The sequence below is a fragment of the Lygodium microphyllum genome, chromosome 16 (genome assembly GCF_053477565.2).
Source record: "Lygodium microphyllum isolate KBCC chromosome 16, Lygodium_microphyllum_v1.1.10, whole genome shotgun sequence".
NCBI lineage: Eukaryota > Viridiplantae > Streptophyta > Polypodiopsida > Schizaeales > Lygodiaceae > Lygodium > Lygodium microphyllum.
Window position 1 is genome coordinate 117,070,614 of NC_141150.1, and position 26,716 is coordinate 117,097,329.

General features: G+C 39.1%; 1 protein-coding gene across 1 annotated transcript; it reads right to left on the bottom strand.

Moving 5' to 3' along the window:
* Window positions 1–22,262: 22,262 nt before the first annotated feature.
* Window positions 22,263–25,223, bottom strand: LOC148023284 (uncharacterized). The gene has a single exon (XM_087696322.1). It carries the CDS (start codon window positions 24,687–24,689, stop codon window positions 23,187–23,189), a length of 1,503 nt encoding a protein of 500 aa, XP_087552448.1. The 5' UTR covers window positions 24,690–25,223; the 3' UTR covers window positions 22,263–23,186.
* Window positions 25,224–26,716: the final 1,493 nt, after the last annotated feature.

A 26,716-nucleotide genomic window follows, 5' to 3' on the forward strand; every position in this document is an offset into this window, starting at 1 on the left:
CAGAGCATTGATGATGAGTTGGGTATTCCTTCTATTGTTACACCTGGAGTAAGGAAGACCAGGGATGTTTTGAGAGCACCTGGGAGTGAACCTACTTTGCGCAGGTCTACGAGAGCTAGGTATCCTGTGGATAGGCTGAAATATGATGGTTTTATAGCCATTCACTGTGCATATATGGTTAAAGTAATACAGGAACCAGAACCCACTTCTTTTGAGGAAGCCATGGGAAAAGAAAAATGGGAGAAAGCCATGGATGAAGAAATGGATGCCTTGGAAGCAAATGCTACATGGGAATTGGTACCTTTGCCTAAAGGTAAAAATGCAATTGGCTGTAAGTGGGTTTATAAGGTGAAGCACAATGCAAATGGTTCTGTGAATAGATACAAGGCAAGATTAGTAGTCAAGGGGTATGCACAAACATATGGCATTGACTATGAAGAAACATTCAGTCCGGTTGCAAGGATGGCAACCGTAAGAGCAGTCATTGCTATGGCTGCATCAAAGGGATGGTCTTTACATCAGATGGATGTAAAGAATGCCTTCTTGCATGGTGATTTACAAGAAGAGGTCTATATGGAGCAGCCAACAGGTTATGTGCATGCTGTTCATCCTGAGTTTGTTTGCAGGTTGAAGAAAGCCTTGTATGGCTTGAAGCAAGCACCTAAAGCATGGTCTGACAAGATAGGACAGTATCTTGTCACTATTGGCTTTCAGATTTCCAAGGCAGATTTCTCACTTTATGTGAGAAAAACAGAGAAAGGTATTATGCTACTTGTCATTTATGTTGATGATTTGATTATGACAGGTGACAGTGATGAAGATATCCTTCATGTGAAAATGCTATTGAAGCAGAAGTTTGAGATGAAGGATTTGGGAGAGCTGTGTTATTTCTTGGGCATTGAGGTGATTAGATCACCAAGTGGGATACACCTCTTGCAAAGGCAGTATGGATTGGACATGCTGTCCAAATATGGGATGACAGGCTGTAAGCCTATTTCAGTTCCTTTGGAGCAGAATGTGAAGCTGAGCACAGATGCATGTGAGCTTCTAGAAGACCCTGCTATGTACAGACGCATAGTAGGAAGTTTGATTTATATGACTATTACCAGGCCAGATTTGAGATATGTTGTTGGATTGGTAAGTTAGTTTATGCAGGCTCCAAGGAAACCACATTTGGATGCGGCTAGACGCATACTCAGATATGTAAAGTCCACATTGCAGTATGGACTATTTTATGAGACTGGGGTTCAGATACAGTTGCATGGATACACTGATGCTGATTGGGCTGGTAGTATTTCTGATAGACGATCTACCAGTGGATATGTGTTCTCTTTTGGGAGTGCTGCAGTCACTTGGAGCAGCAAGAAACAACCTACAGTTGCCTTGTCGAGCACAGAGGCTGAGTACAGGGGTGCAGCAATGGCTGCATGTGAGGTAGCTTGGTTGCATAAGCTACTTTATGATATGCATCAGTCTACAGATGGACCAGTTGTCATTTATTGTGACAACATGAGTAGTATACACTTGGCAAATAACCCAGTCTATCATGCTAGAACAAAGCACATTGAGGTGCATTATCACTATGTGCGAGAGAGGGTTTTACTAGGTCTTATTGATCTAGTTTATGTCAGCACAGAGGATCAGGTAGCTGACATATTCACGAAGGCATTGGGCGCAGAGAAGCTGCGCAAGTTCAGAGACCTGCTTGGTGTGCAGGAATTGGGATTGAGCTCGAGGGGGAGTGTTGAGATATCGAGCTCCACTTGTGATACGCCAGGGTGACCGTTGTGTATTTATGTCACCGACTTGTCAGTTGCAGACGCGGTTGGTACACCACCCATGAATAATAGCTACATGATAGCTATCCTTATCTACTCTAGTTCGTGGCTCAGTTAGTATGCCACCTTAGTTAGTTGAGTTTGGTTTGAGACCCATATATAGGGTTCTTCTATTTCTTTGTACTAGAGTTCTTTTGGCTTACACAACTAAGAAGAGGAAAACTGTTTTCAGCCTCCACCCTTGTGTGTCTTCCCCCATTGTGCAAGCAAGAAAGCTTCAAGCGAGACTCCTTCCTTCTCTCCCACAATCTTGACAGATAGTGTGTAGAATGACGTCATCTTCAATGAAGATCACATGCATTTCTCCCACAAGACTTGTTGCGTGACTTGCCACGTGACTTGGGTCGATATTTCTGTGAATCTTGCATCCATTGCTATTACCACGGTCATTCTTTGCATTTCCATCATGCCAGCCTCTAATTGTCAAAGCACACGAGAGGCATCCAAATTCTTATGGTTTATCTCTTCCTGCAGAAGAGAGCTCTCAACATCAAATAGCTTTAGAGTAGTAGTAGAAGCACATAATGTAGTGCGGAATACATCCCAAGACTCATCAAAGTTCCAAGCAGGAACAACAGAGTGACATCCTCTTTGACATCAATGCCTTGTGAAACTAAGTTCTTAAGAATAGCATGAAACTAGCTCAGATGAGTTGACATGGTCACATTCTCTTTCATGCAGAGATCCATAAGCTATTTCAGTCAATACATTTGACTTGCAGGACTTTCCTTGTTATAGAGGTTCTTAAGCTTATCCCAAAGCTACCAAGCACTCTGTGCTTCCTCAACAACATTGTAATGCACTTGTTTAGTGAGAGACAAGATGAGGGTGGACTTGCATAACTCATCAAGCTCTATCCATTCGTCATTAGTTATAGTTTCAAGCTGCTCTCCACTCAACCTTAGTGGCTTTATCTATGATTTCTGCACCAATATCTGCCAAACTTGGCTCTTTCAATAGGCATAATTCGTACCATCAAGCTTAGTGATGTTGAAGATAGCACTGCCAGTGGAAGAAGATGCCATACTGCAAGCTAAAACAATTGCATAAAGTTCAAAATTGCTTGTTGTAAAATAGAGAAAATGAAAAAAAAAAAAAACACCAAAGCCAAGGAAAAATGACAAGAAACGAGTACCATCAAAAGTATATCAAACCAGGATGGTTCAGCATGAAAAATACATCACAGTCCGGAGATATATGCTTGCTGTAATTTATGACAATACTGTACAATGAGAGCTGACAGTAGGCAAAATCCAATATTCAAAGTCAATCATTGATTTTCAATGCAAAACTAGCATCAAGAAGGCATAAATAAGCATGTAATAGTCAAACTGACATGAGCAACACCCAAGCATTTCAAACAAAGTCCATTAGTAAAGTTTGTACACCCTGCAATCAACATGGCAAAATGTACATACCACGGCCAAGACCTGAAACAAGTCAGTGTTTGCTTAGTTAATACAAAGCCGAATCAGCCTCTACACAAACCAAGGTATATCAACCATACATCATCCACGAGAAGATCCCGATCTCAAAGATCCAAAAGCTCAATATGCATAACCCACACTGCTCAATGTCTAATAAGCATACAAAGATGCTCCCACTAGCACAAAAGCCATAAGTTTCAAGCAAATAATTTCAAAAAAAGCATGTAAGAGCATCAGTGATGGAGTATCCAAGATCATACGTTAGTAGGACATCCAGAGCATATGAGCAATCATGTATCCAATGATAGCATCCAATGTCATGAAGATAATCCCAATCAATCTTTGACGAGCAAAGAAAGACCAAAATAAGCTCCAAAATATCCAAAGTCAAGCCCAAACAAAGATCCTGTATACATTCCCCTAACATTCGGGGACCATTTGGGACCAACCGGGCATCAAATGTCAATGCCAACCAAGCATAAACATAAAGCATTGATGTAACACTGTTTGTGGCTGCCTGTGGACTATGAAAAATAGTCCTTGACCGAGGTTAATCAGTCTACAAATCAATACCAATGATAACCACCAATGCCGAGCATCAAGGGGGTGTTCCCTAGTGCCAAATGAAGTGCTTTCAAGCTGCCAAATGAGTGTCAAGGGAGGGCTGAAGTAAAAAATGAACTTTTTAATTTGCAATTCTTCAAGCATTTGGGCCTATGGAAAGGCTAGGCAAGGTCAAGGCAAGGTTGGGGGGGTAGTCAAGGACACCTAGGAGCTCCCTCTTGGATGGCAAAGTCATCGGTAGAGTGTAGGCGTCATAAGAAACAAGAGGACATGGCTGCCTTGCTTCATGAAACATGTGGACTAAAGTAAAATAACAAAAGAGAGATCCAATACCTCTGAAGGAATGCCCTAAGGGTGCCCAAATGGACTGAGTAGGTGCTTGGGAAGCCGAGGAGTGATCGGAGCTCAAAGGAGTTGGATATGACTGCCAAGAGTGAGAATGAATGCTAAAGAAGTAACGGACCAAGCTCGAATGCTCAAGAAACCATGCTCTAATACTGGTTAAAAGGTGAGAAGGATCGAAGCTTGCACGGGAGAGCTATGGTGGGAGAGCAAGAGCAAGACAGAGAGAGACTCACAATGTGGGAACTCAAAATAATCACAATGTGTGACCGGCCTTCCCTTGATTCATATGTCACTAAAAGAATAAATAATAAAGTGACGGTGATGGGCGCTCGCCGCCTGTAGTGTGTAAGTGCGGGTACTGCAAGTGTAGTAATACACGGACGGCTAGGCAGAGGCACCTTTACCCCCAATGAGAGAGAGAGAGAGAGAGAGAGAGAGAGAGAGAGAGAGAGAGAGAGAGAGAGAGAGGGAGGGAGGGAGGGAGGGAGGGAGGGAGAGAGAGAGAGAGAGAGAGAGGGAGAGGGAGAGGGAGAGGGAGAGGGAGAGGGAGAGGGAGAGGGAGAGGGAGAGGGAGAGGGAGAGGGAGAGGGAGAGAGAGAGTCTCGAAGAATATTAGGACATAGGAAGTAGATAAGGAGTAAAGAGATATTAGTAAAAGATTCAATGAAGGGACTAGAGAAAGAGAGTGAGGTTTAGAATAAGAGAGTATACATGTTAACATCCCCTCCATCTTATGGGGCTCTCTATCTCCAATCAATGCATAGCCTTGCCCTACAAGGTCAAAATGAGACATTGATACTAAGACAATGCAAGTGTCTAGGATGCTGTACTCAATGAAATCCTAGCACCAAGAGGTGGTATCCACACAAATTTGGAGCACTTGGTATCCAATATCATTAAATACCATGGTGGTAGACCATCTTTGAGTCATAATCCTAGGTGTTATCTAAATGTGAGAGAGGATTAGTCAATAGATGGAAGTAAAGTCATTTTTTAGGTCACAACAAGACTTGCCATGAGAAATACTGTGAAGTTTAAATATTACACTCAAGTACATCTACAAATTGAGTGGATTGTTGATGGTCTCTAAGATGAAGCCTTGGAATTTATGAAGAGCAAAGCCGATACAAGGGAAAGAGACTCAAGTTTAGAAAATTGCATGTGACTCTAACTCATAAACTATCACCCTTGTTTTAGTATACTAAATTCTTTTTAACGAAATGACAAAAGAGGGCTTAAGTAATGTGTACAATTCTCCCTATGATAGTAGGATAGTTTATATAAAATGAGTGCTTGAAGATCGTTGTTTTCTTGGTTAGAACCTAGTAATTATTTGATGAAATTCTATGCAAAGTTAGGAATCATATAGTGGTATAAGCTAAAGAATGTTTGTGTTTATGGAAGTTGATTTCCATAAGTGAATAAATTTAGATTTGATGCTGAAAGAAATGTTTATGTCTTGATATGATTGTTTTTGGTTGTGATTGGTAAAGTAGAGATGATCTACCATGGAGTTAAATAATAATTCAATTGAGATTAGTTTTGGAATTATACTCTCTTCTCGAGTCTTGTCAAGTCTGGCTTGTCACTCAATCAAAATTATAGCACCTAGAGTGTGAAAATTTTCACTTAAAACATTGAGATGATTTGTTATAGGAAGGTTCCTTGGGGTTGGATGGGGACTCTAGTGGTGTTAATATTAATCCCATACATATCCTATAAGGACAAAAGAAATCCTTTGTGAGCATAGTGTATGGTCAACTAGATAGATCCAACCGTCTCTCTCTATCTCTCTCTGTGTATGTCTCTCTCTCTCTCTCTCTCTCTCTCTCTCTCTCTCTCTCTCTCTCTCTCTCTCTCTCTCTCTCTCTCTCTCTCTCTCTCTCTCTCTCTAGTTTAGGGCTTACTTGATGTTGGTTCTAACTCTTGCTGTTGTCTTCTTATAGGGATCATTTTTAAAAGAGACATCGGTGCTTATATAAATATAAATATAAATATAAATATAAATATAAATATAAATATATATATATGGTTTCTCATTATTCATTTTATATAGGTTCAAACTCTTTGCTATTGTCGTCATTGATAATTTTGGATCAAAGGCATAGGTGCTCATCTCTCTCTCTCTCTCTCTCTCTCTCTCTCTCTCGTGTGGTTTTTTTCTTGATTTTTTGGGGTAGAGTTTGAAGTTAGTTTTAATTCGTACTTTTGTGTTCTTATAGAGATAATTTTGGCTAAGATTGCATAGGTGCACTAACTCTCCCTCCCCTCCCCCCTCTCTCTCTTTGTGTCTTTATGTTTTTTATCAGTCACTATTTTGCAATAGAGCTTTATGTCAATTCTAATTGTTGGTATTATCTTCTTGTAAAAATCAATTTGGGAAAGTTTACATAGGTGCTCATCTCTCTCTCTGTCTCTCTTTATTTGTCTGTCTATCTCTTTATGTTTTCTCTTTTTTTCCATTTGTACAATAGGATATATTGGTTCTAATTTTAGAATCAATTTTATTATTGCAATAATCAATGAAGTGTAGAGCAAAAATTCTTTCTTCTTTTTTGTAAAATAATCTATTGGAAAATTTTCCCTTTTATGTATTGGCAAAATTCATATGACTGACTAGATATTTTTGTTATGAGAAATTGACATTTTTCAATATCTATCCTTTTTAAGAGGCTTTGATTATCATAGCTAGATAATCAAGTATTCTTGTAGTGATGAATATAGGGCACACCATAGATTCCATCTTGTTTTCTGCAAATTCTTTTATAGGTAAAATTTCATTTTAATTATGTTGCCATAACTCATGTGTCTGAGTAATTATTATTCATTTTTATTGAGCTAATATATTTTGCCAACACGTGAGTGCAATATAGGGTATAGTGAAGCATGCAACTCTTGATCCACTTTGCTATGGTGAGTTTTCCTTTTAAACTAGATGGATTGGGTGTTTTGGAGATCGAGGCTCAAAAATTTATTTGAAGCATCAATCCCTTGAGCTTATTCAGATCTCCATGCCATTTGGCTACCATCCTTATAACTCTTGTGTTATACTACCCATATATCACACAATGTACTAATTCATAGAATATCTCAGTTGCCAATCAAAAGTATCCATTCGGATTTGTATGCCATTTGGCTGTATCCTTATAACTATTGCTATGTATTTATCCATGTGGTCAATGAGACAAAATCTATTCAATATAGTAAATCCTCTTTCAAAACATTATCTTTTTTAGTATTTCCATGCTATTAATTTCATTATGTTTTGTGTAAACATACTGATCAATGTGATGGTTTTAAATTCAATTTGTGTGTGTGTGTGTGTGTGTGCGCGCGCGCCCGCGCGCATGTGCATAAAAGGATATGTGTTTTTATTTTGATGTGTGGGCTTGATTACAAAAGGGTTGATACCGCTTGCTGCCATGGTTGATTTATATGACGTAATTGTGATTGTTGATATACATTAAAATGATTATGTTTAGGGTTTAACACATAATAGTATCCTTTTCCTTATCCATCTCTTCCTTTTATGATTGTGCTTATCCAATGTTACATACATTGACTCTTGTTCTCATTCCAGTTTTCACTTCCCTTATTCCTAATCCACCTCAGTTTTGGTTAGTGGATATGTAGCATTTAATTCATAGTTTTCTCGACATTGACAATGGAGTCATAAAGATTCTTTGACAAGTCCTCAAATCAATTGGCCTATCATTCCTAAAAGATGGGATACTCCTTTTAAAGGTTTTCACAACTATATTCAGTTTGCTAAAATTTATTGTCAATTCACAGATCACTTAGTATATTTGGCTACACATTTTGCTTGGTACTTGGCATTTATGCATAGAGATTCTCATAATGATTTGAAATCATTTCCAAATTTGTGTATTAATCCTAACAAGGATATTGATTCTCAGCAACTTGATATCTTGTATTCTCATGCCCATTCTTTTTCTATACAAAGACTATATCAAATATTCTTTTGAATACATTTGTAAAACAAGAATATTTATCAGTATCTTCTCCAAGGTAACAATACTAACCCAACATTCCATCCCTTAGTCCAACACTTGTGTCCAAATCTCATGGCATATGATCCACTAATATATCATTGTCTAGCATGAAGGCCTTCCCAAGAGGTCCATCTCGGGCGTAAGGATTAGGCCGACAGTCCTTAATAGACCTAAGGGATTTACTACCAAAGCCTATCTAGCACCCTTGTCACTTCCTAGTCTAATATCCTCCTGTGGAGAGACCTGTCATATTTGGGCCCAGTCCTAGTCTCCAACACACTCAAAACAACCCCTTGGTGTAGGGCTCCCACTACTAACCATGGGGGAGGTTTAGTACATAAAGTGAAATCTATCCATGAGGGCACAATGACTTTTATAAAAATACACTACCAAAGCAATCAATCTATCATCAATAGTGGCAAGGAAAACTTCCCTTTTTCATAATATTGACCAAACAATCACTTTGACTATTCCATAAGAGTCAACCAATTTATCTTTGGCTAGATAAACCATCTCTTTCCCAAATCGATAACCTTTATTTTAAAAAGACAAAGTTAACAAATCAAAATATTATCCTTTGGATACTTTGTAAAAAGAAGAATATGATGCAATCCACAACTTATTTTTCCTTAGAGTGCAATGACGAAGTGATATGCACAATTCTCCTAGTACTTAAGTCACATATTAAAATAACATATATTTGGAATTTTCTTTATAATCACAATATTTTTTTCTAAATGCTTCAACACTTTATCATGCATAACTCTCTTCATTCCAATCCCATAATTAATATTTACTTAAATTAGTGGTCATTCAGTTATTTCTATGCAATAGCAAACTAGCGTAGATAGAAGAAGTCAAAATTTATAGGGAGCACTTGAGCTTGCATTACAACCAAGAAGATATTATCTTTTGTAGTTTGATGTATTGGACCCAATGCACTCCTCTAGCTTGGCTCAATGCTCACATAGTTTGAACCTTTGATCCTTGACCAATGGTCTCAAACACTTTGATGATAGAATTAATGTTCTCTCTCTCTCTCTCTCTCTCTCTCTCTCTCTCTCTCTCTCTCTCTCTCTCTCTCTCTCTCTCTCTCTCTCTCTCTCTCTCTCTCTCTCTCTCTCTCTCTCTCTCTCTCTCTCTCAGAGTAGCATTATAATCCTTGAAAATCATTCCCCATAGCCACATAAGTCTTAGGGAGTGGGTAATAACCCACGTTCTCTCCCTCACCATTATCACTCCCATTCTTTCTTAGGTCGCATGGTGGTTTGCAACTGATCTTTAGTGAGTTAGGCATTCGAATGGTGCAGGTGAGGATGAGCTTGCCACAATGACTCTATGCATGTGTCCATGGTGTGAGATGGATGCTTGTGATAGCATCAAATGTAAGATTTAAATTTCTAAAATTTTATATTTAGATTAAATCCCCCCTCTAATTCCCATTCATATGCTGTTATAGCCTCAATGTATTTTGACTCTTTCCTATAGTAATGCTAGCAATCCTTCAGGAAAAACTGAAGTAATAAGGAGTTTAAGCTCTAGACACTATAGCAAGCCTCACAAGTGGTGATCATAAAAGAGATGGAGTGGATGAACTCAACTGGGAGAGAACGACAAAGTAAGGGCAGTGGTCAATCATAAATCATAAGAGAAGGAGAGAGGTACTAAGGCTATATAAAGCCTTAAGATGTAAGGCTTAAAAGGCTATATAAATCATTAAGCCATAAGGCTTAGAAGGCTACATGAAAATTTTTGTTACATTAGAGAGAGAGAGAGAGAGAGAGAGAGAGAGAGGGAGAGAAGGAAGATAGAGAGGGCTCATATACATACATGTGTGTGTGTGTGTGTGTGTGTGTGTGTGTGTGTGTGTGTGTGTGTGTGTGTGTGTGTGTGTGTGTGTGTGTGTGTGTGTGTGTGTGTGTGTGTGTGTGTGTGTGTGTGTGTGTGTGTGTGTGTGTGTGTGTGTGTGTGTGTGTGTGTGTGTGTGTGTGTGTGTGTGTGTGTGTGTGTGTGTGTGTGTGTGTGTGTGTGTGTGTGTGTGTGTGTGTGTGTGTGTGTGTGTGTGTGTGTGTGTGTGTGTGTGTGTGTGTGTGTGTGTGTGTGTGTGTGTGTGTGTGTGTGTAGGAGATAGAGAAAGAGAGAAAGGAAGTGAAGAGGAGCATGCCAAGGACTCGAAGAGTTAAGCTACTTCATCTTATCTTCCTCTTTGTGAATTACCTTGCTCCTACAAATTCACTCTTCTCACTCCATTGTATACTCCAAAAACCAACCAAGTGGCCTTCAAACTATTAACACCAACGCCCTCTACATTCCCTATGACTAACTACCACATTTACCCTTGTTGCATCTCTTGCTCTCTATCCTAAATCCACCCAAGAATATAGCAACAACCCCTAATGTGGAATTTAGAAACCTTATATCACCTCTTTTATCTTACTATCAAAGCTCACTCATCACAAGTGAGATTTTTTTCTTGCTTAACCAAAATCTATACTTCCTTTGAGCTTATCCTTTTGCCTTGACAAGCCTTGACTTGAGGACACATGAGCCCTATAAGGATCGATAAAGACCTAAATGAGAAGCAAGATGAGGGACATGTTAAACACTTTGTATCCACAAGATGGCCCCAAAATGAGGGAACATCAAAGCTGGAGAGAGAAGTGGCATGTAGAAGTTATGTTTTCATCACACCACCTCAAGTCCAAGTGTCATGCTTACGTTTTTAAAAAATATTTTTGATATAATAATAAGAGAAATATAAGTTGAATTAATGAAAATAACATAGATTGCAACTACTTGAGTCAGAGGATCCTTATGGACATCTTGAGAGTCAAGTAGATTGACAAAAAACATAGGTGCTTAATTAAGAGGAAATTCCAATAGGAATAACTTATCTTGTGATGGTAGCTAGTTCATTCTTAAAACATTCTAAACAATTTGATTGTCTATAATAGGAGGATGAAATCATTGATTAAGAATTTTTTTTTGCAAAATCAAAGTTAACTTTTTCCTTTTGAAAGGAAATCTTTATGCGATAAAATAACTTAAGATAAGATCATTAGGGATGACAGTTGGGTATTGTCCTAGTTATCTCATAAGATTAACTAGACAGAGAGATGAATCTCTCAAGCTAGGAAGGGTTAGAAAAGCATTGAATCTTTGCTAGAAAATTGTCTAGCAAAGTATCTCAATGAGAAATAAATCTCAATGAAATTGAAATAAAAAGATAATTTAGCTATACTTAGAGATTACTTAGATCTTTTAAAGAAGAAAGCCATCCGATGTTGAAAATAAAAGCATCAACTCATTCTTATTACTTACATTGGGAATAGAATAGACCAATGAAAGGTGTCTTATCGGTAAAGCCTAAAAACCAATATCAAAATCATGACTTAAATCAAGCACAACCTATGTTTGTAAGCTGTTATAAGCTAAGAAAAACACTTATGTACAAGTATACTTATGACACTACTTGTCACATTGAAAGGAATGTTTGAATTCTCTATGGATTCTAATAAACAATTTATCCAACTTTTGGATGTGTGCACTAGACCTCTCCCAAGGTTAGCCATGCACTAGCTCTTCACCAAGAAACTAGATTACCACTCTAGATACTAAGATCAACATTGGATGCAAGAGTTCTCTTCATAGGGACTTGTCTTTTAGTGAGGAGATGCCAAGGAACCAAGGGGGCTCTTGTTATAATTTCTTGGATCTTCTAGGATTAGCTTACTCCCCTATGACCAAGATGATGTAAAATATTACACGGCGCAACGAACAGAATCTGAGAAAGAGATAGAGAGTACACAACAGATAAGAGGAGAATCAGTAAAATTCTTTAACTCCAAACAACTGATACAAAGATGGCTCTGTCCACCCGTGCGCTTCCACTAAATGAAGCTTAGATGGCGATCTAGACAGAAGATAGGTGAAGAGCTTAAGGCTAGCTGGAATAACAACTCTGACTGGGTGAAAGATGAGTGTGAGATGGCTGCGAAGGGGTTTAGCTTTTATAGCCCGCGAAGGTCGTTAGGTCGGCCTGCTGACCGACCTACCATATGAACCTCCACTAGTCGGCCAGGGAATATTCCCTACCATCGGGCCGGGGGCGCTGCCCCCGGACCCCCGCCAGGGGGGCCGCTGGCCCCCCTAGGACCCCCCAGCCAGGGGCCGCTTCCGCGGCCTCCGAACCCCACAATAGGGGCCCCTTTTAACTCCCTTACCACGCAACTCAATGCAATGTGCCTCGAGTTGCTACCAGCTTAACCACTCTATCTAACCCAAAGATTAGACCCACAACAGTCACCTTTTTGCCATCCGGTCACATAGACCTCATCTGATATACAAGTCAGGACTCAACCAATGTCCGGGCTCACATTTGGCTTCTCCTCATAATGGGGGCCTTACAACTTTGAGCACCATGGATCATTGGTAGCACCTAATGAGGGTGGGGCATTGATCATATCTAACAGATGGATCTTTAGAGAATCATGGAGCTTGGAAGAATTTCCTTGTATTCCAAGCTATGTTTACTTCAACCATGTATTCTCTAAGATTTGGACGGAGAGATCAATTTATGCACACCGTAGATCAACTTTATGATCCTTCCTTGTATCACAAAAGTTGTTGGATGTGGATTGATATGTATCACTTCATTAGTGCCAATCATATTTCCTATATTCCAACCAACCTTAAGTGGATACACTCGATGGAAAATCTAAAAGTTGTTGAAATAATTATTTTTTAGGAATCTAGGGTTAGTCCTATTCTTTTCATAGGGGAACAAGAGACTCATCTAAATTTTTATATTTATGATGAAGTAACTAAAGTGACTTGGGCTAATAAAGTTGCTATTCTAGGCTACTCTCGCCGACAAAAATTATCATAGTGAATGTTATCCAAACCTTCCTTTCAAATAAAAGCTCCTAGAAATCTTTGCCAAACCTCCATTCTACCTCACTATTGATGTATTAAATTTCCATGGGTAGCAAAAATAATTGGGGAATACCAACTACACTAGCTTAGTATAAAATATGTAAGGGACTTATTTTTTCATCGTTATGCAATAATCAAAAGACTCTTTCATCTTCACCTTCTTACATAGCTTTCATGGATACTCTCACCTTCTCTCTCTTCTTCTTGTCTCTCTCTCTCTTCTTTAACTAGTCTTTCTCTCTCCTTTTTCTCTCTCTTCTATAATATACTCTCCTCTCTCTTTCTTATCTAGCTCCCTTCTTGACAAGTGATATTAGAGCTACAAGCTTTTGATCCATTTTTAGTCACTGTTTATATCTATTTCACACATATTTTCTCTCAAACAACATATTTTACCATAGATACAAGTAGAGGCCTTAGTTTATGGGTAGTAGTGACTAGCAATCCTTGTGTAGGTCTCAAATACCATATTTAGAGCCATTCACTCGAGCTTTAGACAAGTTTGGCAAGATCAATGTCAAAATGGATTTATAATAGGATCTTTATCATGATCTAATGCCTCTTGGCTATTAGAAAAGCTTGAACAAAGGATGTTTTTTTCTCTTCTACTTATGAAACATTAATGACTCTTTAAAACCTTATGTTGTTGAAGTGTAAGAAGGTCTATATGGAATGTTAAGAAAGTATGTTAAACTAGTTCTTTGTGTATCATAGACTAGGACATTTTAGTTGACATTAAACATGTTGAGTTACAAGTGAAGAAATTTTGTTTCAAATAAATAAAACCCCCTAAGTTCTCACTTTGACAATCAATTTGAAAATGTGCATCCCATAGACCTTTAGGATGCTTTGATAAGAGCTAAACCACTTAGACTCTAAGAAAAATCAAGGAACAAAAGATATTGGGGTCAAGGATCTTGTGGATCTTGTGCCTTCATAAGAAGAGCATAAGGGCAACAAAAATTTGATGCAAGAAAGAGGACCAATGTTAACACAACTAGTGCCTTTGCTCCATCAAATTGAAGCAATGACATTCCAAGGTATTTCCATTATAATGAACCATGCTATTATAAAAGGTAGTATCTCAACAAGGAAATCTTCATGGCCAAAATAGAGGTGCAACATGAAGAGAAAGAGGAAGGTCTATTGCAATGACCCTCACAGAGGGAAAGAAGAAGAAGAGCCCACAATGGAATCTAAAATGGATAGAGGGATTATCCATGCTACTCTCAATAAGAAGGGACAAAATCACATCTTCTCAAATATTCAAACACTGAAAAAGCATAAAGGTTAACTCTTCTAGATTTTGATAGATTATGGAAGCACTCATTCCTTTACTTCTCCAAAGTGTGCACAAAAACCAGGCATACAGGTTGCACCTACATCCAAACTTTGATAGAGCTAACATATGGAAAGGAAGTTGTACCATCAGAATAAACTAGGAATGTGGAGTTTGATTTAGGCAATAAGCCTACTAGCATAAGCTTCTGTGTCATGAACTTAGGTGCATATGAGTCTCGGGGGGGTCACTCATGAATATATGTATATATAACGTGAGTTCAAAATAAGGGGTTTTTAAAACACCACTTTTATACATTTTGCATACAGAAGGGTGTCATATAAAGGGGTTACTTATAGATTGAATAGAAAAGGGTTGTGTTTTATTCAAGAAAAATTCACAGATTAGGATATTTATAAATAAGACATGAACGCACGTTATATAGAGAATATATATATAGTGAACTCCCTGAGATATGAGTGCTCGTTAGAAATGGATTGGTTGACTCCCAATTATGCTCAAATCCATTATGGAAGAGTGGAACTCTCATCCTAAAACTTAGAAAAAAAAACAAGTTTGATTACTCAAGGTAGAGTTGGTAAGCTAAAAATCCAATTAGCCAAAGCTTCATGAATAATGCAAGGGCTAAGAAAAGGATCACTCATATACTTAATTAAACTCAATCAAGTTAGTCAAGACAAGGAATCAAAATAGGAATCTTCTTGGATAAAGGAGTATGTAGGCACTTTTCTAGAATAATCAATTGAACTTCCAACTCAAAGAGAAGTTGACCATGAGATCAAGCTAATATGAGGAGTTTCTCCATTCTGAACAGATGACTCCTTTGTCTGTTTAGGTTGCTGGAAGGGTATCAGAGCTTTGTTTGCTTCGGTGTGAGTGGTAATTTCTTCTGGACTTAGGGATTCATCTTCAGAAGATGCATCCAGGAATGTCACATAGCACGGATCTGCTAGAGGCCTGACGGCTCTAGCTTCTGTTGGTAGGGGGCATCATCATCATCCTTTCTTTGGACTGAACGGTTAGGGCAACAAGAGCCACTGGTGAACTTAATCCTTATGCGTTTAATCCATTGCTTATACAGATTTTGCATACTTTGTGGTCCATTGATCAACCCAAATGGAACCATAGTCATTCCATCCAGCACCTGGAGATCTTCGGCCTCTAAGGTCTTTGTAGGGACATCAATAAGATCATCCTCTATCAGAGGGAATTCTTCATCTGCACTTTCATAAACTGCTTCATTTTCTTCCTCGTCATTTTCATCCTCTTCCTCTAGAGGCTCTGTCTCTGCTTCAGTAGAGGCTATGTAGGAGAAGAACAGATCTTCTGCCTCTGCATGCGCTTCTGCTTCTATCACGGCTTCTGACTCTGCTTCTAGCCAAGTAATTTTTCGTAGGGAGCCCCAGTCCTATTTCCAAAAAAAGAAAAGGTAGAACCCTTCTTCTTTGCATCGATTACCACATGCTAAACTAGGTCATAATTAAGAACAACTACCCAATCCACTTCAAAGAGCAAGGATCTTTGAAAATTTTGACTTGAGGCTTAGATACTCCAAATAACGATAAAATGATAAGATATTCCCAAACTTCCTTTAATATAAGGTATGGATGCTATGAGTTTATTGTTATGTCTTTTAGACTAACCAATGCTCTTGTGACCCTCATCATATTAATGTAGGAAATCTTTTGACCTTATCTCAATAATTTAGTTTTTATCTTCTATGATATCATTTTGACCTATTCCAAGAAAGATGAGGAACATTAGTCATAACTCCTCACTGAACTTGAAACAATGAGGACAAGCTTAATGCTAAGAAGAAAAAGTTTGAGTTCTTCAAAATATAGATAAAGTATCTTGGGTTTAAAGTGTCAAAAGAAGAAATTGCAGTTTATCTTACCAAGGTTAAGGATGTACAAGAATGGCCACCCCCAAACGACAATAAAAGAAGTGCAAAGTTTCTTAGGATTGACTGGATGCTACCAAGTTTGTATCAAGGATTATTCCTTGATTGCCACAACCCTCACCAACCTACTAAAGAAAGAAACTTACATTATATGGACCCCAACTGAGCAATCCATCTTTGAAAGACTCAATCAAAGTTTAGTCGTAGTCCCCATTATAAAGCTTTCAAGCCTAAACTAAGGGTTTGCGGTTGTGACAAAAGCAATCTCTCTCACACTGGGTTGTGTACTTATGCAAGAGGGGCATCCAATTGCTTGTTCCTTAAGGAAGCTGAAGACACATGAAAGAAACTATGCTACAAGTTATGACCTAGAATTATTGACTATGATCCATGCTCTCAAGTTATGGAGACATTATTTGCTTGTAAAGAAATTCATCTTGGTGACAAATCATAAAAGTTTCAAATGGATCTTTGCCCAATCAGATCTAAACATAAGCCAATGAAGGTGGGTTGAAGTCTTAGAGTAGAACTTTGAGATTAAATAGAGTCTAGGAAAGGAAAATATACTTCTCGATGCTCTAAGCCATAAGGCGTTCCTCAATGCTCTTGTTTTAGAAAAACCCTCAAGGGAAGAATCACTAGCTACTATAGTATCAATGCTCTCATTGTAGAAAAACCCTCAAGGGCAGAATCACTAGCTACTATAGTATAAATGCCAAGTTAAGCCCCATCATCCAAATGAAAAAAGAAGAAGCTACAAAAGACCCTACATATTAATAGTTAAGAATGGATGCTAAACTTAAGTATCAAGATCCTAAGTTGAAACTTAAGTACCAAGACCTCCATTGAGGAAGACCTTGTGTACTTTAAGAGAAGATTATGCATTCCTCTAGTCATCAATTGAGGAATATGCTACTCTAGAAAGCACACAACTCTTCATTCTTAAAACATCATAGATATGCCAAGACACTCAATGTAGTTAGGAGAAGTTATCATTGGGAGAATCTTAGAGGTGATGAGGCTTAACTATGTCCCTAAACACCTAAGCTACCAGAGGTGATGGATCTTACAAGATCCTCAACTACCTAAGAACCAATGCATACAAGTTGCAACTTCCCGAACACTTAAAGATCCACAATGTTTCTTGTGTGAGTTTGTTAAAGACTTATGTACCCAACCCCAATCATGTACTAGATAGCCAACAAATTGTATTGTCAAGCCAAATAGTCCATGAGCTCTAGCCTAAGAGAATAGTTAGTGTAAAGGAGAGAATCCTTAAAAATAGAACTTTAAAGGAATACCACATCTAGTGGAATGACTATCTTGAAGAGAATGCCACTTGGATTCATGAGGAAGCTCTATGTAAAGAATACTCCCTATTTCTCTCAATACAAGGATATCTCGATTCCTTTAGTAAGAATAACCATCTTGACATGTAGAGACAAGAAAAGTAAGGGCAGTGGCGTAGCTATAAAGTATGAGGGAAGGGAAGAGTTGCCAAGGCTATAAAGCCTTAAGCCATAAGATTTGAAAGGCTACATAAAATTTTACATTACACTAGAGGTAAACACATAGAGAGAGAGAGAGAGAGAGAGAGAGAGAGAGAGAGAGAGAGAGAGAGAGAGAGAGAGAGAGAGAGAGAGAGAGAGAGAGAGAGAGAGAGAGAGAGAGAGAGGGGGGGGGGGAGGGAGAGGGAGAGGTAGAGGTAGAGGTAGAGGGAGAGGGAGAGGGAGAGGGAGGGAAAGAGAGAGGGAAATAGGGAAAGAGAGAGATAAGGAGAAAGAGATACAAAGAGAGAGTGTGTCACAAAGACAAAGAAAGACAAAAAGGAAGTGAAGAGGGACATGCCAAGAACTTGGAGAGTCAAGCCACTTCATCTCATCTCGCTCCTTAGGAATCACCTTGCCCCTAGAAATCACTCTTCTCACTTCATTGTATACTGTCAGAACCAACCTAATGGCCTTCAAACTATCAATACCAACCCCCTCTCCATTCCCTATCATTATTTTCTCTAACTACCACATTTACCTTGCTGCATTTCCTACTCTCCATTCTAAATCCGTCCACGAATACTTTTAAGAACTCCCAATTCAGCATCTAAAAACCTTATATAATTTATTTTACCCTACTACCAAGGCTCACTCCTCACAAGCAAAGATTTTCTTCTTACTTAACCAAACTCTATGCTTCCTTTGAGCTTATCCTTCTACCTTGACAAGCCTTGACTTGAGGATGCAGAAACCCTAGAAGGACTGACAAAGACCCAAAGAAGAAGTGAGACAAGGGGAGTGCTAGGGCAAGTTGCGTGCACAAGATCGCCCCAAAATGATGGAGCTAGTTGAGAAGTGCCGTGTACAAATGATGTTCCCATCACACCAATTCAAGTGCAAGTGTCATCCTTGTGTTTTGTAAAATATTTTTAATACAGTAATAATAGAAATATTAGTTGAATAAAAACATAGATCGCAACTACTTGAGTCTGAGGATCCTTGTGGACACCCTAAGAGTCAAGTAGATGGACAAAAAACATTGGTGGTTGGGAGGAAATTCCAATAGGAATAACCCTCTCATGATGGTGCCTAGTTTATGCTTAGAAATTTCTAAACAATTTGATGTTTATACTACAAGACTAAAATAATTGATTAAGAAATTTTTTCTTAAAATCAAAGGTAACTTCTACCTTTTGAAAGAAATATTTATGCGATTGAAAAATTCAAGAAAGTTAAGATAACTAGGGATTATTACTATCCTAATTATCTCATAAGATTAAGTAGTATGAAGAGTTTAATCTCTAAAGCTAGCAAGGGTTAGAAAGACATGGACTCTTTGCTAGAAATTTGTCTAGCAAATTACATTGATTAAATTGAAACAAATTTAGTTATACTTAGATCTTTTAAACAAGGAATTCCTTCTATGCTTAAAATAGAAGTGTCATCTCATTCTTGTTCCTTAGATCAGGAATTAAATAGACCAATCCAAGGTATCTCATTAAAAATACCCAATATTAAAACCATGACTTACATCAAGTGAAACATATGCTTGTAGGCTTAGGGGGTTTAGAAAAACACTTATGCATAAGTATAATTATCATACTACTCGTCACATTGAAAGCAATGTTAGAATTATTTTTGGATTCTAAGAAACAATTTATCCAACACCCCTCAAGGCTAGTTGCGCTAGCTCTTCACCAAGGAGATAGATTACCCATCATCTCTCCATAAGGACATGTCATTTTAGCTAGGAGGCACCAAGGAGCTAAGTGAGATTTGGCTATAATCTTGTGGTGGGTGTTCAAGGACTAGGTTACCCCCTACGAGTCCCTCACTGGATCTCCCAAAAGACCTCAAGGACATACTTGTTGGGTTTTTTGGCTTTCAAATGGAGTCCTAACATGGAGTGAAACAATTATTATAATAAGAATAAAGAAAATAAATTTGAATAAATATTTTACTTTTCAAAAGGATTGTTTTCCCTTGTATTTGTATTTTTGCATAACTTACATGAAGAAACAATGTCTAATGGGATAATTAACCAAGCTAAAGTTTATATGTCAAACTAAAATGTATTAGGATAATTAGAAAACTAAAACTACTCCCTGAGAAAAGTGGATGGTTGATGGATCTTTTCTATGGCAAGGTGGTCTCATTAGCTGAGAGCATAGAAAAATAGAAACTCTAGATTAGATCTAACAAGCTAGGAAGGACTAAATGCTAACTATCCTACCTTATCATCCTAGATGTTGACCAATGTTATTTTAGGGGGGGCAGAGTCAAGACTATACCTTATGGGTAAAGGGGTCAATGCATATTTCTCCCCCTTATTTCTTACTCTCTTTTAACCAAGTGCAACAATGATTCACTTCAATTTGAGGGATAACAGCAAAGCGGTCACCTCAACCTAATGTTATATAATGTTGATAGGAGGCCATAGTAATAATTTAGGTCCTACTTCATGTCCTTGTGGGGTTGAGGCAAAGCTTCCCCTTAGGAGAGGTAGACTAAAGTAGTTCTAGGTTACATAGTTTGGTTATTCCAAGGGAGTCCCCAATCGATGTTAGTGTGAGGAATTCTACGGGGGGATATAGTGTGCACTTTAACTCTTTTTCATTGGTCAACTACTTCAACAACTTTTGATTGAGAGGACTACATCCTAATATTAGAAGCCCTTTTTGAATATGGGTTTCTAGTAGCAACAATGCAAAAGGAGAGAGAGAGAGAGAGAGAGAGAGAGAGAGAGAGAGAGAGAGAGAGAGAGAGAGAGAGAGAGAGAGAGAGAGAGAGAGAGAGAGAGAGAGAGTGTGTGTGTGTGTGTGTGTGTGTGTGTGTGTGTGTGTGTGCGGGCGCACACGTTTGTGGAGAGGGTGTAGAGATACCAAATTTGCATGGAATGACCAATGTCAAAAGATGGGGGGGGGGGGGGGGGGGATAAGGTAATGAGAAAAAATATTGCATGTGTAGTTCCAAAAATATGAGCTATTATGTGAGTTGAAAAAGAGGGGTGTTTTATTGAATAAATTCTAATTAATTTTATATAATTAAACTTACAAAAAGGGGGATTCTATTTAAACTTTGAAAAAAAATCTATTTCTTAAAGAAGATGGATCATTTTATCATCTTATAGCATGTAACTTGGGATTTTTTTCGACATTTGTTAAATATGAGTGATACATAGGGTTTCTTATACACGATCCCTGAGCGAAAAAAATTTGATACATCATCCAAACAATTTGTTACATCATCCAAAAGCAATCAAGGCATCCCTTTTGACAAAATTGATAGTATCCTTAGGAAGAAAATGAGTTATCTTATTCCAAGCCACCAGCTTCAAGATAGTTGCAACCCATAAGCACACTTTTCCACCAATCTATGTCATATGATTATCAAGTATGCTAGGAAAGGTGAAGATGAACTATAAAAACCAATTAGGAAAGGTTTCATCTAAGACCAAGCATATTGAGTGGATCTCATTAATAACTATATCAATAGATAATAATGGCAAGATAAAGGTGTGTGTGGACTATGAGTTTCATCATATAAATCATCATTGAACTCAAGTTGTTTCAATTCATATAAGTCTTATGGAAGAGCTATCAACATGTTTATATCATTGTCACTACAAAAAGTATTTGAGCCTTATGTAGACAAGCAAAACCTTGATGGACTACTTATACAAGCAAACCTGCAAGACCAACTTAGATCCATTATTTTCTCTATGTGTGCATGTGTGTGCATGCATGAGTATTATTACATTTGTACTAAGTAATCATTACATTTGATATTTTAGAGTTAGTAACTTTTCATTGCTTATGTGTGACGAAAAAAGATCTTTTAAGCATATCTTCTAGATCTTTAATGGTACGTTTCATCCAGGACATTCGCAAACTGATTGAGTTAGAATCTACATGTATAATTGGCTTTTTAAACTTTACAACATAAGTGTTTTCTCTAGTGACTTAGTTAAAGCATTTAGGTTATAATTATTGACTTGTCTCTAACGCAAAATTCTTGCAACTCATCTTATACATCCAAACTCATTCAAACAAGTGCATGTGCCGGCTTTTTTGACTTTACAAAATAAGCATTTTCTCTAGGGATTTAGTTAAAGTATTTGAGTTATAATTATTGAGTTGTCTTTTATGCAAAATTCTTGCAACTCATCTTATAAATTGAAACTTGTTCAAACAAGTGCATGTGCCTTACATAGTTCCTATAATGCATGGTTGATTGCTTGTGCCAATGATGGAATCTTAAAACATAGAACCTATGCATGGCTAATCACTTGTAACCAATGGTGGAGTCTTAGAACAGGTTTCTAGTACCTAAAAGTACTTTAACATTTTGGAGTACTCAACACTCATAATGTGGCCCATACCAACGTGTATGCTAGAAGAATACATCCATCAACTATAGTGCACTTTCATTTATATTCTATTTGGTATATGGTTTCGATGGATGTTCTAATTGCTTGTCAAAACATACATGATGGAAGCCTTACACCAAGGGGAGGCAAACCACTCAAGTTTAGGTGGTACAACTATGGATTTCTATTGCAAAATTAATTGAGCATTTTACAAAAGTACATGGGAGCATCACAAACTTGAAAACCAAACAAACCAAAATGTAGGCAACATAGTAAGATCATACATGGCCTTGTATTTGCAATAGTCGCTAAAAACTGTTATAGAGAAACAGAAAGAAAATTTCAATGTCCAAAAGCAAAGGGTAAAAGTTCACAAATTAAAGAGAATTGAAGGATGAACGCCATGTGGTTTTCCATGTGAAGATGTAGGATTAGGCCCCATCAAATATCGTTTCCAATGTTCATGTAACTCTTAGAAATTCTGACAAACCATACAAAAAGATATGCCCACTAGTCGATCAAACCATGTGGTTGTTGTGTTTGCTCGAGGTCTGCTCCTTATAGCAAGCAAGCATGTTGTTTATGCTCCTGAGTAGTGGCCTATGCGAGATGTCTCAAATGTCCTTACATTGCCTTGAAACTTTGTTGCATTTCTTTTGTGCCTCTACTAAATCTGGTAGCACCTTATTTTTCCTTATTGGCAACTGCTAATATCTCCACCAAGAAGGAGCAAAAGTGGTCAAATTAGAGGCCGATCCATGGCATGAAGGAAACGGCCGCTATATTTAAAAAAACCCTCGACAAGGAAAGGAGCTTGATAGTCGCAGCGGCCCATAAAACCACGGGGAAAAAAAAAAGGCCTTTGGGTTTTAAAAAACGCTCAATAAGCAAATGAGCTTGAGAGTAATAGAGGCCGATTCAACCATGGAATAAAAGAGCTTCACACAGAACAACCCTCATCAGCTTGAAATAACATCAAGTCAATGTGTAGGTTATGGCTAATCATAGTCTCAGAGACAAATCCAATCCAAAGCCAGTTGCCTCAGCTATGTCGCCATGATTGATATTGCCATGAACTGTGTCATTGCAAGCGGTGGATTTCTTCACCTCATCGACATCATTATGTCTACTTATACTGCGATGATAAAGGCTGGGGGTTGCAGTCCAGCCTATTGGGCCACCATTGATAACCTCGTATGCCTCTCCTGTCGATGCAAGGAATGCATTAGGTCGACTTAACTCATCGGTCACATAACTGAATGGGAAAATGGAGGACTGCATCAATGGTGTCCCTAATTTCCTGCCATATTGGGAGCCATGCAGGCCATCGAATTTGGCCACTCCTGCCTGCATTATATTCATCCCTGCAGCAGGCAAGCTGGGCCTCGCATAACAATTAGAAGAGGGCTCAGTACTCAGAGAAGCTCTACCGTGGATGGAGGTCCCATGTGGGTGATACCGAGGATTATGACTCTGATGCATGTCATCCTTGCTGCTGCTGCTGCTGCAGAAGAGTTTGTGAGAATCGGCCATGGCTGCCAATGATTGCGGAGCTGCTGCGGCGGCGGCGGTGTGCACGAGCGAATGCGCGGTGATGCCTAGCGAGCGTGCGAGGTTGGATGGCCTGCTGATCCCAATATGGTGGTGGCTGCTGCTGCTGCTGCTGCTGCTGAGGGATTCTACCACATACAATGGATGATCGGCGCAGGCGGCGCTGTCGGCGGCGGCGTGCGGCAGCCCCTGTGGCTTGGGTGCTTTCCGGGCGACGGAGCGCTCGCGCTTGTGGGCGTTCTGGTGGCCCCCCAGGGCCTGAGAGCTGTAGAACTTGCGGGAGCAGAAGAAGCAGGAGAAGATGCGCGGCTCTGCACCATCTGTGCCACCGCCGCCGCCCGGCTGTGTATCATCCACACCCTTCCTCTGATCCTCTTCTGCTTCTCCTCCTCCTGCTCCTCCTCCTTCTCTTTGTAAGCCTCTCTCATCCGGCCCATCCCCTTCTCTGCACACAGAATTAACCCTCCTCCTCTTGCACCCCCCATCTTCCATAGGATCCCTGCCATGGCGATCATCATCATCCCCATCGCCACTTCTCTCGGATTTAATGCCGTTTGCAACAATTGCAGCATTGGGACTCAACCCATGCCGCTGCTCGGCAACAACGTTTAATCGACATAGCCCTTGCCCTTCCCCAGCAATGGTGATCAATCCGCGTGATGACCCTGGCCCTTCTGCAATATTCATACCTCGGCCCAACCCTAAATGCCCTGCTGCAGGGACGTTACTTCGATCGCCTAACACTTCCGCTGTGGTAGTTCTGTTGGGTCTGATTGCAAGCCTCAAATCAAGCTGCAGGCCATCTGCATGCACCGGAGCTGACGATGACGATGATGTCGATGAGGATGATGACAACGATGATAGGACACGACCTGCAGCGAGCGGCTCGCTGTAAGCTACTGGGATATAGTGATGATGGTGGTGCTGTTGTTGCATGTGACTGGAGCTGGCCATTGTCAGTAGCAGCGATACACAGATTAGACCACGGCTGCAGGGCGCATCTCTCTCTCTCTCTCTCTCTCTCTCTCTCTCTCTCTCTCTCTCTTTATAGCTTCTTTAGCAGCTGCAAGCTGCAACTTCAGCTTGACTTAACTTTATTACGAGTACTATGATGCAAACGGCAGCTTCTTCTGAGCTGCAGGATGCTTATCAACACAAGTTGGTTGAGAGAGAGAGAGAGACAGAGACAGAGAGATTGTCTGTGTGTGTGTGTGGGTGGGGAACAAGTCCTTCCTTGGGCTCAAAGCTGCAAGTGGCAGCGGTTCAATAATGAGTGGTAGAACTCTACTAGAAGATTGTATCCTCCACGAAAAGTCCAAGGGTCCTCTCTCTTAATATAGGGGGTCGACAGCTCTAGAGACAATATGCGTGATGTGCTAGTAGAGCTGCCTTGTTCGTGCTCGACGACACAAACTTAAATTTCTTCACTCTTCTTGTTGGCAAGTAACAACTCAATGACTCATGGCATGATGGCCCCCTAATAAGAAAGACACACACACACGTGTAGAGAGAGAGAGAGAGAGAGAGAGAGAGAGAGAGAGAGAGAGTGTGTGTGTGTGTGTGTGTGTGTGTGGAGATATATGGAGAGATTGTATGTAGGTAGATGTAGGTCTCCCCCGGTCATCATCCTTGAGAGAGAGAGAGAGAGAGAGAGAGAGAGAGAGAGAGAGAGAGAGAGAGAGAGAGAGAGAGAGAGAGAGAGATCAAATTCATCAACCCCATGGACCCCCTAGTCCTCTTGAGCCTTGTTGCCCCAAATAATAGACTTTCAAAGGTTCCAATGATGAAGTTTTTAGCTGTTTTTTGACGTTTCTGCAAGTCACCTTGAAGCTCTCCTCCAAACTTGAACTTTGGATGGAGATGGGTTTCAGTTATAATAGGACTCTGATGTGTGTGACTTTTGAGGCTCTCTAGAAAATTTCATGAGATCTAGCTCTACTTTGACTCTTGAATGGGTCTATTAAAAGGATAGAAGTTGCAGGATGCTTACTCAAGAATGAGCTCAACTTGACATGAATTGTACACTCTAAGTATCGAATTGACTCTTATGTGGTTAATTATGTGTCTTTTCAAAGTGCCATGTCTTCTTATGACTCTCATGTACTACTTGATAAGAAGTGAGTTATGAAAATGGGTAGCTTTCTTTGAGGGGCTTGAAAGCAAATGAGAATCTACAAAAACTGACCTATTAAAAGTACCTCAGATTGCTATTGATCTTGAACATCATGTGTTCAGAGAACAACCATTCAACGCATCTTTTGGCATGTAAATGGTACATGCAAGCATCTAAATCTTGCATAACTCAAGTACAATGCAAACATTTCATGCATAGTCTATCAACAGTTCATAAAGTAGATAGATATTTATGAGCCAATAACTAACATGAAGATGCAATGCAAAGACAAATATGTCACAATCACAATAAAGTTACCTCCATGACCCTTGGTCCTACCAAATTTTGATAGCTTACAAAAGGAAAACCACATAGTGTGTAGTTTAAAAGCCACATAGTGTGTAGTTTAAGTATAACAAACATTGGGGAGCCATTCACCTTATGGCACAAGTATAACAATGAGGTCTATGATTTATGCTCCTAATGATGGGCATGTCAACTTCAAGTGCCCTTACATTGTCACAAGGACATTGCTCAAATTCACCATCTATGGTAATAGGGACGTTTGTGTAGGAGAGGAGAATACACAAACATTGAAATGAATGTCATCTAAAAATCACAATATCTATAAGTTTTGTAATTTTACATGTCTTGGGGTTAAAAAGAAACTTTGTCTCCATCTTCCATAGGTTATGGATTAACCTACAAAAAGTTTCTATGGAAAAAAAAACTGCACACCATATGTTTATGGAACATATCCTATTGTGACATAAACCCCACTTTTGTTAACATACCCACGACTATATTATGGCTAGTGTGTTTTGAATCCATTATCAAAAAGTATCCCATGGCATGTAAAGTTTACATA